Raw genomic sequence first — 15,094 nt, 5'->3', positions numbered from 1 at the left:
GAGCTAGGTCTATGGAACTGGAGCTTCAGTGTAACTAGGCCAGGCATGTTATTGCTGAGAGATGTAGAGCACTACCATTGTCCAGAACAAAAGGGCAGGGGAAGTCGAGCATGTCTCCCACACAATGTTGAGTCAAACACTGTAATTTAACATTTCCTATCTGCCCCCAACCCTCCCTCATATTCCAGGTAAATTCCTGAGAGATTGAAGGGGGGGTTTTATTTTGTCATGGAGCTTGGAAGCACTGATTCACAGGAGGAGTTGGGGACTGGGCATCACCTTGAGGTCAGATGAACATTCTTGGTACAACTGGGCCACCAGTCTTGTGGTCCTGGGTGGTGGAATGGGAGTGTCATGAAGCAATTAACAGCAAGCAATTAAGAAGGCTAATGGTACGCTGGCCTTTACTGCAAGATGATTTGAGTACAAGAGTAAAAATATTTTGCTCCAACTATAGGAGACTGCACCTGAAATATTGTATACAGGTTTGTTTACCCTGCTTAAAGGAGGATATACATAGGTTAGAGGGGGTGTAACAAAGGTTTGTTTCCTGAGATGAGAGAGTTGTCCTCTGAGGAAAGATTAAGCAAACTAGGCTTATGCTCTGTAGAGCTTAGAAGAATGAGATGTGATCACCTGGAAGAATACAAACTTCTTCCAGTTTTTGGCAGGAGGATGTAGTAATGATGTCACCTGGACTTGGATGTCTAGAACCAAAAGTCAGTCTGAAAGTAAACAGTCAGCGCTCAGAACCGAGATGTGACAAAATTTCATGACCCAGAGGACAGTGAATATTTGAAGTTCTCTATCCAATAGGGTTGTAGAGGCTCAGTTTGTGAGTATGTTCAAGATGGAGATCAATAGAGTTTTTGATATTAAGGAAGTTGAGGGATGTGGGTGCAGTGCAGAGAAGTGGCACTGAGGTAAAAGATCAGCCGTGATCTTTTTAAACAGCAGAGTGGGCACAAGGGGCCGAATAGCCTACTATTTTTGTTCTAGTGGAGGGCAGCTTAATTCTCACCTCAGTCTTTGGCCTGCTGAAGCTGGCCTTTTACTGAGGAGTGCACCACATTCTGCTTCATCTATCTTCTCCAATTCTCTCTCCAGAATCCACTAACTAGCATTGTCACCACAGAATATCTGCTAATGTCGCACTGTTCACTGTAACTTAAAAATAAAACCTTCAACATTCATGGATCATCTCTACTCTTGTAGGTGTTTCTCTGCTAGTCTCCTGCACTATTTCTCTTTAAGTTCCTGTCTGCTTGTTTTTCCTTTTCTATCTCTCGTTCATTCCTTCTTCCTTGCTTTCCTTGCTTCTCTTCTGTCTTTCACTGACTTTCCTTCCTCCTGGCTGCTGAGGTGATTTGCTCTGTGCTTGAGTGGGTAGTGATAAGTACAGGTCTAAGACGAGCTCAGTGATGGAGGTCAGACACTTCCCCACCCACCCCTGCCCTCAGCCCCTGTAAAGACAGTGCTGGCAGAGGAATGCAGAAGGGTTGGGGTAGTGAGGGCAAGTTGCTCCAGCCAGCAGTGGCAGGTCATAGTTATAGAGTAATAAGCACAGAAACAGGCCCTTTGGCCCTCCATGCCCATGCCAACCATCGTACCTTTCTATACTAACCCTATCTACCAGCACTTGCGTCCATGGGAAAGGATGTTGTCATTGGCCATTTAGTGTCTCTTGTCTGTTGTGTCTCTGCTACTCACACTGAACTCTAGGATGTCAGCCCCCAGTACAGAATGGATGTTGTGACATCTGATAGTGGGGAGGAGCATTTAAGGATTCAATACTGTTAACCTTGTATCATGGAGAGTGGAAGTTACAAAGGAATAGAAAATGTGAATGAGGAAATTTGTGGATGGACTTGTGAATTGTGTTTCTAATATTTTGGGGGTAGTTTATGTGATACTTTGTATTTCAGGGTACAGTAGGGACTATTATCTGGCTGCACTGCACAGGCCATTTTGGTAGAATATAATTGGTTGGAGCAAATATGCAAATTATCATTAATTGTGCAGAATTGATTTAAGACCTCTGTTGTCCTGCTTCTGAGGTAGGATTGGTTGAACAGACAGTAGCCTCCATAGTGTAATTAGTTAAATGGATAGTTGTCCTTTAGTGCACCACTTGGTATCACATTGGCACATGTGCAAAATGGTTAGAGCTTGAAAGATGACAGAAGTTTTAAACAAAGCCTGTCTGTGACCACTAAGTGTTCAGAGTGAAAGGTCAGACTGGCAAGAATTACAGGCTGATCACTTCAGAATGGTAATGAATGGAGCGCTGCGTGTCAGTTTCTAATGGTTGTTCTGGATTGTATAATGCATTTCCCTGGCTAATTTTGAAGATGCAAGTGGAATTATTATTTCTTTCACTTGCTAAAATGTTAGCAATTAAGGGCATCCTCTTGTTTAAGAACAATAACATATTATTCACTTATAATGTAGAATAACTACTTGAAGCTTTCTGTAACAATTCACAGTGACTAGCTGTCAGACACTGAGGCAAAGGTCTTTATTAATAATGTGGTCTGTAGAAAACAGACATGGAATATCATAATGATGCTTAATATTAGGGTGTGTTCCAGTTGTCTGTTGAGTTTGAACAGAAAGAAGGTGAGGCAACTTTAGGAAAATGTTTACTTTGGAACAAGTGGTTAGTATTTGGACTGAACTGGTTGATATGGTGGTGGGCCAATGATTCAATAATCGTTGAAACAGATTTGGGCAAACGCTAAAAGTACAAAAAAGAAATGTGGGTTATGGAAGCAGTAGGGCTAATTTATTATCAACTGAAAGATGGAATGACCAGCTTCTCTGCCATGTTATCCTAAGAATTTATGAAATCTTGGTTATCAAATAGATGCTTTTTGTTTAATAACAAATATCAAAGATATACATTTAAATTATTACCAGCAAAGGAAGCACCAGTCATGTATGGATAGAACAGAGCCATACAGCACAGGAACAGGTCCTTCAACCCACAGTGCCAGTACCAAACATGATGCCAATTTAAACTACTCTCATTTGCCTGCATTGGTCTAAATCTCTGCATTGGTCTAAATCCCTCCATTTCCTGCCTGTTCATGTGCCTGTCTAAATGCCTCTTAAACATTGCTATCATATCTGCTTCCACCACTTCCTCTGGCAGTGCGTTTCAGGCATCTGCCACTCTCTGTGTATTTTTTTTTTAAAAACTGCCTCATAAATCTCCCCCTCTCACTTTAAAGCTATGCCCTCTAGTACTTGAGATTTTGACCCTGGAGTTGACAACAAACTCTGTGTGCAGAAATTAAACACGGAATGTAGAAGTTGCCAGCATTCATAGGATTGTTGTGATTACATTCTTTACAGCTCATGATATCAACTGAATATTTCCTCATAATTATCTCCCTCCTCTCCCAAATGTAGCAAGAATAATTTGCAACTTTTCTGGGTTGTGTCATAGGCTATAAGAGATTGGCTGCTGACTATATTGTTCTTCCCTATTTCCCTTCGCATTGTCAGGCATATAATAGGCAGTCAACTTGAGATTGACTATTCTGCCCCAGCGATGCTGGAAGTTCTGCCTGACAACTGTTCGATTCAGTTCAGTGTGTGAGCAGGAAACTCCCAGCTGTCCCAACCTGGTTTGAGTTTCAGTAGCGAGTATCCACATGACCCTGAGTCCAGTCCCCCTCTATTCTTAATATGCACTCCTCAACGGGAGCCACAAGTTTGTTCTTATGAGTGAAAAGATTTTAAAGACAAATTGCGCCTTCCCAGCCTTCAGTGGTGGCAGGCCGACCTTGCGTTTAGCTTGGAGAATGTTCAGTTGTGACTGCAGTTGGCTGAGGTTAAGTACAAACTTTCTGTTTCCATTTCAGACAGAACAAATTGGAAGAAGCTCTGCTCTTTTCGGGTCAGTTTACGGATGCCTTGCAAGCTCTGATTGATTGGCTTTATAAGATCGAGCCCATGCTGGCTGAAGATCAGCCAGTGCATGGAGACGTTGACCTCGTCATGAACCTGATCGACGCTCACAAGGTATTGTCATCTACGTGAAGCGAAGCTGGCCCTCTTCGTCTCTGTTCCCACCCCCTTTTCAAACCCCAAACCTCACTGTGTCCATCATCTGAATTAATATCCTAATAAAGCACAAAGCCTAGATCTCCTCTTGAGTGACTTAACTGGCCTTTATTCAACAAGTTTATTTGGTCCTTGCATTGTAGAGATTTCTCTCTCCAAAACTGTAATTAATTTCCTGGTCCAAAGCCTTTTTTTTAAAGAAATCTCTTGGATTTGACAAGTGTGTTAAATTAACCAATAGATATGCATCATGGGGTACTTTAAAAGATGATATCCCCTAAGAGGGCATTTAATCCTATATTGATACTAAAGAAATTAGTCATGAACTTCTGGGTATCCTAGCTCAAAAGAAAAACAGCATCGGAGGACAGAAAATGAGTATCACTATTTATTAGAATTTAGTGCGGCAGCTGATTCAATTTTGAGCAAGAGTAATATTTCTTCCACCTGCACCTGGCATGATTATGAGGCGAAAATCTCCCTTTCCTATAACTTCCAATTAAATAAGCCAATGCTTTTTGGAGTCTCTGAGGTTAGGTGAGAGTTGGGGGTGGAGAGTTGATGGCTGTCAATGGAAGGGAAGGGGAGGAAGGTCCTGTTAATTTTTGTGCAGCTTGGAGTTGTCATAGGCACAGCTCATCTGCCATCTAAAACTTGTGAACCCCTTTCATTACCACAGCATCTATTTATATTGTTCATTCAGTGGTAGAATGTTCTGAATGTTAATAAATAAGGTTTGATACTGAGGAATTTAAGGAAGTATTAAAAAAAGATGGAAAATTATTCTGATAAAAATGGATGAAGTAGGAAGGCATTAGTGGAGTGGAGGATAAACCAGCAGAGATTAGTTGGGCCAAATGGCCTGTTTCTTTGCTATAATTTCTATGTATCCACATTTCAAATATACTCTTAATGGTGATCCTCAATTATTTACATGACACCATTAACTTTTTGTGGGATGTGACTTCAATTTACAAAGCTGTTCTTCACTATAAAGAATATCATGCCACTCTCCAGGTATGGGAATACCTTGGATCGATGCCCCCAGAATGAATTTTGCCCAGCCTTTTCGATTTGCAAGCTTTTGCTGAACGAAACATTTTCCAGGAACACAACCCTTTCATAAATCGAGCAAAGGCTTTAGTGTAGTTGGCACATTGGACGTGTGGCCCCACTTATTCAGCCAATTGCAGCAGGATTTATTTACTGTCTTTTATTGTTCAGTTCATGTGTTCCATGTTGTAGCACTGTTCTGAATATGTGATGGGTGTTTGCTTCTTGTGCAGGTCTTCCAGAAGGAGCTGGGCAAACGGACAAGTGGTGTCCAGGCTCTCAAACGCTCAGCCCGCGAGCTGGTTGAGGCCAGCCGCGATGATTCATCCTGGGTCAAAGTGCAGATGCAGGAACTTAGTACGCGCTGGGAGACGGTGTGTGCTCTCTCTGTTTCCAAACAAGCTAGACTGGAGCAAGCCCTCAACCAGGTAAAACAGACTTCAGCACCAAAATATTACCTTATTATCCTGGTGCAATAAAGTGGTGTTTACATAAGTTTTTTTTTCTCTCCTGTTAAGACCGTTGATATTTCACGATTGCATAAATATCTGTCAGTCTTCCATCTCATTCAGATGGTCACTGACAGCATGTTTGAAAATGAGTGTTGTTATCCCCACAGGGAGCACTGCAGCTGAGCCTCTTGTCCTCGTCCAAATCTACTGTCTGGGGCCACCAGACATTTACAGTGGAATCTGAATCTTTATAGTGCTGGAGGAGGCCATTTGGCCCATTTCATCCTTGAAAGAGCTCTCCAAATAGTTCTGCTCCCAATCCTTTCCTAAAACCCTTGCACGTATTTAGCATTTCATTTGCTCGGTTCCATTTCCTGTCCAGCGCAGAGACCATACGTTAAACCTAACTACCCCGGATGAAGAACGAGACATCTTCCCTTCCTCAGCTGGCACGGCTGACCCTTGTCCTCAGTGGTGCACTTAATCATTTGGGCCCCCGGACAACCTTCTGCTTCCATCTTGAAGCAAGCTTGCCAATCTTCTTGAAATTCAAAGCCTTTTATTCTCTCCTCGTCTCCTGAAGGGCCTGTACTGTGCTGTAATGTTCTATGTTTTCAGTCAAAATTAAAGTAACTTAAAAATACATGTGGACTGCTGGCTGGCAGGTTGCAAGTGTTGTGACAGATGGATGTTGCGTTTACAGGCAGAGGAATTCCACTCTGCTGTGCACGTGCTGCTGGAGTGGCTGGCTGAAGCTGAGCAGACCCTTCGTTTCCATGGCGTTCTTCCAGATGACAGTGATGCTCTCCATGCGCTCATTGATCAACACAAGGTTGGAAAGAGCATGAAAAAATAATATTTTTAAAAGGGGTTTGTGGAACATGGGGATAAGTTTTGCAGTAAAAGAGTTTGTAAGCAACACTGAAGCCCCTTCTACCAATGAAACTGATGGCATTGTGGTTAATTTGTTGTAATAATAACCCAGGACTAGCGATCATTTCAGATCCTGCCATAGTAACTGGGGAGTCAATTAAATAAGTCAGAAGTACAAAGCTGGGTTTAGTAATAGTGAAGGTGAAACTACCAAATGGTTGTAAAACCCATTGGTCCATGAAGGAAGGGAAGGAAATCTGCTGCCTGGCCTGGTCTATAAGTGACTAAAGACCCACAGCAAAATGCTTGACATGCATCCAAATGACCAAGTAATGTTACTGGGAAAATTAAGAATGGGTAATCAGTCTGAACTTGGCAGCAATGCCTGTAGCCTACAAATGGGGATAAAATCTCCTTCTAACTCAATGAAAGCAATGCCTTCAGGATGTTTCATGGGTACTGAAGAACTAATGAGGAGATGTGCCTCCAGTTGCATCCACATCTGCACAGTGGGGATGATGAATGGTACACTGGCACAGAATATTGGAAATCTAACTTTGTGTCCGGGGCTATGGCTTTCTTCAGTACAATCAAGTATGTCACAATCTTGCAGCGATGGACAGACTATTAGTAGAAATGCACTATGTTTCCGTCCTCATCTTAGTTTTCTTCCCACGTATCCTGCAGTCATATTGTGGCTCATGTACCCATTCTTGATTGAGACGTCCTTTGTATGTGGTCACTCTTGTAAATGGTCAGTGCTCGCAGAAACTTGGGACTCATCGATTGAGGGGGAGACCATTCAGTGAAGAGGAAGCAGATGGAAACCTGCAGTGTGAAGGGGAACCCAAGCGAGAGCCACTTAATGAAGAGGCATCTGAGAGGAGATGGTCCACATATCCAGCCAGAGTTGGGTTTGGGAAGAGCCATTCACGTTTGAACAAAAAATAAAGCAGATTTTCTCAAAGCGCTGATTCTGAAAATGTCAAGCAAATGTTTATCTGAAATTCCAATGCACATCAAGTGTAGAGGTTTCATAGGGGGGAAGGGGCGATGTGATTTAGTGCTTTATTCTGTAAGATATTGACAGTTTATGAGTGAACCTTAGTCTGTGATATACATGGAATTCTGATGAGATCCTACCCTGTTCATTTTCACCATAAAGCATGATGGATGTAAATACTCATTTTAAATATCAGCTGAGTCATTGCATAAGTTAATTTTCCAGAGATGGTGACTGTTGAGACACCAAACTGCTTGTTAATTAGTTACCTGGTTTGTTCGTTGTTTGTACACTTGCCTCTAAGTCAGCAGATTGTGGGCTCAAACCCTGTGAGAACGTACTTTACTGCAGTAGTGTTCATTGTTGGAGGTGCCTTCCTTCAGATGAGATGTGAAACTCCAGACCCTTTGTTTGCTTGAGTAAAGGTAAACATTCTCACCACCCTGATTCTATGAAGAGCAAGGAATCCTGACACTGGGGGCAATCAACAGCACAGGTGCCAGTGTTGAAGGATGTTTAGGCTTAGGAGACATGGGGTCAGGGCAGCCTTAGTGCTGGGGCTGGGTTGTATGATCCAGCCCTAATACCATCATTCAGTTTACAATGTAACCACCCTCTTGAGAATACAACTTCAGGAGTTGACAGCATTGATTTTCGTTATCCCCTGCAAGTGCCTTTTGTCAGCTTTTACTGCCATTTGTATCTTTCTGGTTCACCAGCATCAGTTTCCCTCTTTTAATTCTTCTACATTTATTTTCTTTTAGCTTTATGTTGCCCTTACCTCTTTACTCACCCCTAACTATTGGCAAACAAAATAGTTGCCTTTTTAAGATACAAACTGGATTGCATCTTTTTAAAATCGCCTCCCACTGAACTTCTGTAATTTTATCCATCAGCAGATTTTTTTCCAGTTTACCATACACAATCTCTCGTGTTTTACATTGCAGATAGCCTTGCCTAAATATAGAATCTTAGTCACTAGTTTCTGTCTTTCAAACACAACTTGGCACAGTGGTGCAGCTAGTAGAGCTGCTGCCTTGCAGTGCCAGTAGTGCAGGTTCAATCCTGACCTCTGTACTGTTTGTGTGGAGTTTGGATGTTCTCCTTGCAACTATGTGGGTTTCTTCTGGGTGCTCTGGTTTCCTCCCACATCCCAAAAGGTGTGCTGATTGGTAGATTAGCTGGCCACTGTAAATTGCCCCTAGTGAATGGTGGAATCTGTGGGGTAGTTGATGGGAATGTGGGAGAATAGATCACAGGTAAAATTAATGGGGGGGGGGGGGGGGATAGGAATGCTCAGAGAGCTGGCATGGACTCGACGGACGGAAAAGCCTCCGAGGTTGTAAGGGAATATGGAAACGTAGAACTCAAATCAAATTATCGTCACTCTTAGCGATGTCTGTCCATGTACCATTAGACTGTTAACTAAATCCAGCTCACTGCTTTAATCTAATATGGCTACTTTGTGGTTCTTGGACTAAATGTTGTTGATTGGGATGAGCGATTGTGAAACAGGTTAATGTGCAATGAGTAGTATTACTGCTTCTGATAATTAAAGCCCACAATGAGCAGAGTTTAATGAAACCAGTTAGTACAGATTAGCTGTGGGAAAGAAAGAAGAACTGGCATTTTTATAAAGCATTTCACAACCCCAAAGCACTTTGCAGCCAATTAAATACTTAATTGCTTGTCACTATTACAGTGTAGGAAATGAAGCAGCCAGTGCGATGATAAACATTTAATTTGTTGTGGTGATATTGTTTGAGAATAGAATATTGGGCAGGACTGTGAGGAGATTTCCGCTGCTCCTTCTCTTCAGAATAGTCCTTGCACCCTGGAAGGGTAACACCCCCCCAGTACTGCGGTGGGGGTGCCGTGCCCCCCCAGTACTGCGGTGGGAGTGCCGTGCCCCCCCAGTACTGCGGTGGGGGTGCCGTGCCCCCTCAGTACTGCGGTGGGGGTGCCGTGCCCCCTCAGTACTGTGGTAAATGAAATGGGCTAAATGCTAAGACTTTTGCATAAATCATTCCATTTATCCTTGCATTTAATAGTCACCTTGTGCATTTTATTGATAATGTTTGAGAGTTTTGATCTTGCACTGATGACTGGTTTAACTTTTTATTTCTTTAAGGAGTTTGTGAAGAAACTGGAAGAGAAGATGGCTGAGCTGAGTTCGGCTGTGGGCATGGGAGAGTCCATCCTGTCCATCTGCCACCCAGACTCCATCACAACCATCAAACATTGGATCACGATAATCCGAGCCCGATTTGAAGAGGTAACAGATTTGGAGTCGTGATGTGGGAGTGTGGCAGCATTCTGCTCAAGTTACTTTTTAAAATATGGCAGAGAAATAAGTGTTTGACCACTTTGAGTCATCAAGCAAGTGTGGAGTATATGAACTCCATTTATTCGTTTGCTGTGGATTTATCTTTAACTGTTGTTTGTTGTAAAACACAACTGGTATGCACACCCTCGGGTGGATGTCCACCATTGGCTGATGAAATATGAACAGTAGGGGAATCCCCACCCCACTGACAGCTCCCATCACCACTCCCAATGCCCCTTGATAACTACAGCATCAGCACTGTTAATAACTGTTACATAGAGGAGAATGGTCGCAGTCAATCAGTGGGAGGCTGAAGATTATCATCTTATAATACTGCGGTGATGAGTCTGTGCTTGAAGCTCTTGGTCTTGGAGTTTTCATGCTCCACTCCAGCCCATTTGGGAGAAGAGGGCTTGAGTTACAAAGAGAGACTGGATAGGCCGGGACTGTTTTCATAGAACAGTACAGCACAATACAGGCCCTTCGGCCCACAATGTTATGCTGACCTTTACACCTCGCCTAAGACAATCTAACCCCTTCCTCCCACATATCCCTCTATTTCAAATTCCTCCATATGCTTATCTAGTAATCTCTTGAATTTGACCAATGTACCTGCCTCCACCACCGCCCCAGGCAGCGCATTCCATGCCTCAACCACTCTCTGGATAAAAAACCATCCTCTGATATCTCCCTTGAACTTCCCACCCATTACTTTAAAGCCATGCCCTCTTGTATTGAGCATCGGTGCCCTGGGAAAGAGGCGCTGGCTGTCCACTCTGTCTATTCCTCTTAATATTTTGTATACCTCTATCATGTCTCCCCTCATCCTCTTTCTCTCCAAAGAGTAAAGCCCTAGCTCCCTTAGTCTCTCCTCATAATGCATACTCTCTAAACCAGGCAGCATCCTTGTAAATCTCCTCTGCACCCTTTCCAACGTTTCCACATCCTTCCTATAATGAGGCGACCAGAACTGGACACAGTACTCTAGGTGTGGTCTAACCAGAGTTTTGCAGAGCTGCATCATTACCTCGCGGCTCTTAAACTCGATCCCACGACTTATGGACTTATGAAAGCTAACATCCCATAAGCTTTCTTAACTACCCTATCTAACCTGTGAGGCAACTTCCAGGGATCTCTGGATATGGACCCCTAGATCCCTCTGCTCCTCCATACTACCCAGGATCCTGCCATTAACTTTGTACTCCGCCTTGGAGTTTGTCCTTCCAAAGTGTAAGTTTCCTTCCCAAGTTTCCCTGGAGTGTAGGGGGCCGAGGGCTAACCTTATAGACGTTTATAAAATGAAGAGGGGCAGAGATGAGGTGGATAGTCACAGCCTTTCTCCAGGGGTAGGGAACTCTAAAACTGGAGGTCATAAGTTTAAGGTGAGAGGGGGACTATTTAAAAGGGATCTGAGGGGAAAGTTTTTCACACAGAGGGTGGTGGGTGTATGGAAGGAGCTGCCAGAGGAAATGGTAGAGTAAAATTATGTTTAAAGGACATTTGGATAGGTACATGGATAGAAAAGGTTTAGATGGGTATGGGCCAAATGCAGGCAAATGGGACTAACTCAGCTAGGCACCTTGGTCAGCATGGATGAGTTGGGTCAAAGGGTTTGTTTCCATTCTGTGTAACTCTCTGACTCTATCAGTGGGTGTATAATGTTGACAAGCAGCCTGCTCTCCCTCACGTGCCAATTCTGCCCTTCAGCGAGCTACTGAGAGGTGAGGAAAGGTGTTACACTCATTTTTGTTTTTGGGTCGAGCTTTTCTCTTCTTGCCCAACAAGCGGACTCTGGCTGTACGGTGAATGCTGTTGGAGAAGGCCTTTCTTCTTGTGCTCTCTCTGAGTAGTTGATGCTGTGTTAAGCAGTACATCCAAGGAGCAAGAACAGAGCCAGGTGATCTAAACATACGGGAACATGGACGTGTCTACTGGGGTACAGTCAACACCGCAATGACTGGATTGATGAGGGACAGGATTAGTGTGCCTCATGCTGCACAGTGCAGTGTGTGGTACCAAGCCCTCAATAATCGAACCATCTTGGATTCTTAATACTGGAAAATGCCACTGTGAAGGAGCAAAGATCGGACTTTTCCAAATGATGCTTCAAACTTCAGCCTTTTTTTAACATCTTCTTTTTATGTAAAATACCAGGTAACTGCGTGGTCTAAGCAGCATCAACTGCGACTGGAAGCAGCCCTTGCTGATGTTATCGCTAATCAGGAATTGTTGGAAAGCCTATTGGCTTGGTTACAGTGGGCAGAGACGATACTCACTCAGAGAGACCAAGAGTCACTCCCACAGGAGATTGAAGAAGTCAAAACACTTATTGCTGAGCACCAGGTAACCACAGCCCAAACCAGCACAGAATCAGACTTATTAAGACTGACATATGATGTGAAATTTGTTGTTCCTCAGCAACATTACAGTGCAAAGACATAAAAATCGATAAGTTACAAAAATAAATAAATAGTGCAAAAAAAGGAATAATAATGAGGTAGTGTTCATGGATCATTCAGAAATCTGATGGCGGAGGGGAAGAAACCATTGCTGAATCATTGAGTGTGGTTCTTCAGGCTCCTGTACCTCCTCCCTGATGGTAATAATGAGAAGAGGGCATGTCCTGGATGGTGAGGGTCCTTAATGATGGATGCTGCCTTCTTGAGGCACCACCTCTTAAAGATGTCCTCGATGTGGGGAGGGTTGTGCCCATGATGGAGTTGACTGAGTCTATAACCCTCTGCAGCCTTTTGCGATCCTGTGCACTGGAGGCTTCATACCAGGCGGTGATGCACCCAGTCAGAATGGTCTCCATCATACGTATATGGAAATTAACGGTAACCATGGCCCATGTGACATGTTTCAATTCTCAAAGTTGATGTAATGGCTTATCTGATGTAACATTCTTTGCTTAATTTGCCAGAGAATAACCTTAGAATATCTGTTAAGTGGAATTGGGACATGCATGTCAGAAAGGTCGCTGTTTCAAAACTCTGTCAGTGCATAGTTTGGAGTGGGATGGTGGTAACCCTGACTTGGGCAGGAGAAAAATCAGTTAAAGTACCTCCTCGTGGTCATGCAGTTGCAATATTCACTGAAAGAAGGGGATGATTGATTGCAAACTCCCCTCCTGGTAATCAGAGGACTGGCAGTAATCATCTTACAGGCACTTGTGTGAATGAGCTGTGGAGATATGGTGACAGGGTGTAACATTATCCCTGTAAGAAGAGAGCAGGATATGAGGAGGCAAGGAAAGTTCTCTTGCCAATAACAGCACCACGTTTTGTTAAGTGAGATGTTTTTAATTTCAGACTTTCATGGAGGAAATGACCAGGAAGCAACCAGATGTGGATAAAGTCACAAAGACATACAAGAGGAAAGCTGCAGAACCAACCCAGATTACGTCCCACATTCCTGTCATAGAGAAAGGAAGATCAAGTCAGTAATACTCAGTTTCCATCTGAATTACATTTTATGCCATGGGCTTTGCTCAGTTTCATTGATTTTCATCTCGGGAAGTGAATGGGAAGTGAATCTCAAGTGAAGGGCCCGATGCAAGTTGTTTCTAATACAGAGACACGAGACTGCAGATGCTGGAATCTGGAGCAGCAAACAACCTGCTGGAGGAACTCAGCGGGTCGGGCAGCATCTGTGGCAGGGGGAGGAATTGTCAATGTTTTGGGTCAAGCCCTGCATCAGGACGAATATTTGGGCTAATATATTCATATTTAATAATGAACAATTGATAATATATGTATGCCTGAGTGAGCAGCATTCCACAGGGAGCAAATTAGATGCAAACAAAATTTGTCACAGAAAGTTGATTGTCTATTTCAGCCTGAGTACCTTTATAAAAACGTGGCAAGTGTTAATTAGAACCATAGAACACTACAGCACAGAAAACAGGCCATTTGGCCCTTCTAGTCTGTGCTGACATGGTATTCCGCTAGTCCCATTTACCTGCACCCAGTCCATAACCCTTCAGACCTCTCCTGTCCATGTATCTATCCAATTTATTCTTAAAACTCTTAAGAGTGAGCCCGCATTTACTGCATCAGATGGCAGCCCATTCCATACTCCCACCACTCTTTGAGTGAAGAAGTTCCCCCTAATGTTCCCCCTAAACTTTTCCCCTTTCACTCTAAAGCCATGTCCTCTCGTACTTATCTCTCCTAATCTAGGTGGAAAGAGCTTACTCGGATTAACTCTGTCTATACCCCTCATAATTTTGTAAACCTCTATCAAATCTCCCCTCATTCTTCTGCGCTCCAAGGAATAAAGTCCTAACATGCTCAGTCTTTCCCTGTAACTCAACTCCTGAAGACCCGGCAACATTCTAGTAAATCTCCTCTGCACTCTTTCAATCTTACAAATATCCTTCCTATAGTTAGGTGACCAGAACTGCACACAATTTGCCCTCACCAATGTCTTATACAACCTCACCATAACATCCCAACTCCTATACTCAATACTTTGATTTATGAATGCAAGGATGCCAAAAGCCTTCTTTACAACCCTATCTACCTGCGACGCCACTTTCAGGGAATTATGTATCTGAACTCCCAGATCCCTTTGTTCCTCTGCACTCCTCAGTGCCCTACCATTTACTGTGTATGTCCTACCTTGATTTGTCCTTCCAAAATGCAACACCTTACACTTGTCCGCATTAAATTCCATCTGCCATTTTCTGGACCATTTTTCCATTTGGTCCAGATCCCTCTGCAAGCTTTGAAAGCCTTCCTCGCTGTCCACTACACCTCCGATCTTCGTATCATCAGCAAACTTGCTGATCCAATTTACCACATTATCATCTAGATCATTGATATAGACAATGAACAATAATGGCCCCAGCACAGATCCCTGAGCCACACCACTAGTCACAGGCCTCCAGTCGGAGAAACAATCATCCACTACCACTCTCTGTCTTTTCCCACACAGCCAATTTCAAATCTAGTTTACAACCTTTCCATGGATATCTAGTGTCTGAACCTTCTGAACTAACCTCCCATGTGGTACCTTGTCAAAGGCCTTACTAAAGTCCACGTAGACAACATCCACAGCCTTTTCTTCATCTACTTTCTTGGTAACCTCCTCGAAAAACTCCACAAGATTCGTTAAACACGATCTACCACGCACAAAGCTATGCTGACTATCCTTAATCAGCCCTTGGCTGTCCAAATACTTGTAAATCCGATCTCTCAGAACACCTTCCAATAATTTACCCACTACTGATGTCAGGCTTACTGGCCTGTAATTACCTGGTTTACTTTTAGATCCTTTTTTAAACAACGGAACTACATGAGCTACCCTCCAGTC

General features: G+C 43.3%; 1 protein-coding gene across 1 annotated transcript in view; it reads left to right on the top strand.

Annotated features, from left to right (window-relative positions):
* dst (dystonin) overlaps positions 1-15,094 on the top strand; it is a 464,609-nt gene that overhangs the window by 421,873 nt on the left and 27,642 nt on the right. Inside the window, 6 exon segments of the mRNA XM_052024808.1 lie at positions 3,870-4,029; positions 5,358-5,552; positions 6,280-6,408; positions 9,584-9,727; positions 11,933-12,121; positions 13,090-13,216. Coding sequence (XP_051880768.1) covers positions 3,870-4,029; positions 5,358-5,552; positions 6,280-6,408; positions 9,584-9,727; positions 11,933-12,121; positions 13,090-13,216 — 944 coding nt within the window.

The sequence above is a fragment of the Pristis pectinata genome, chromosome 10, assembly GCF_009764475.1.
Source record: "Pristis pectinata isolate sPriPec2 chromosome 10, sPriPec2.1.pri, whole genome shotgun sequence".
Taxonomy (NCBI): Eukaryota; Metazoa; Chordata; class Chondrichthyes; order Rhinopristiformes; family Pristidae; genus Pristis; species Pristis pectinata.
This window is presented reverse-complemented; position numbering and strand designations above follow the sequence as displayed.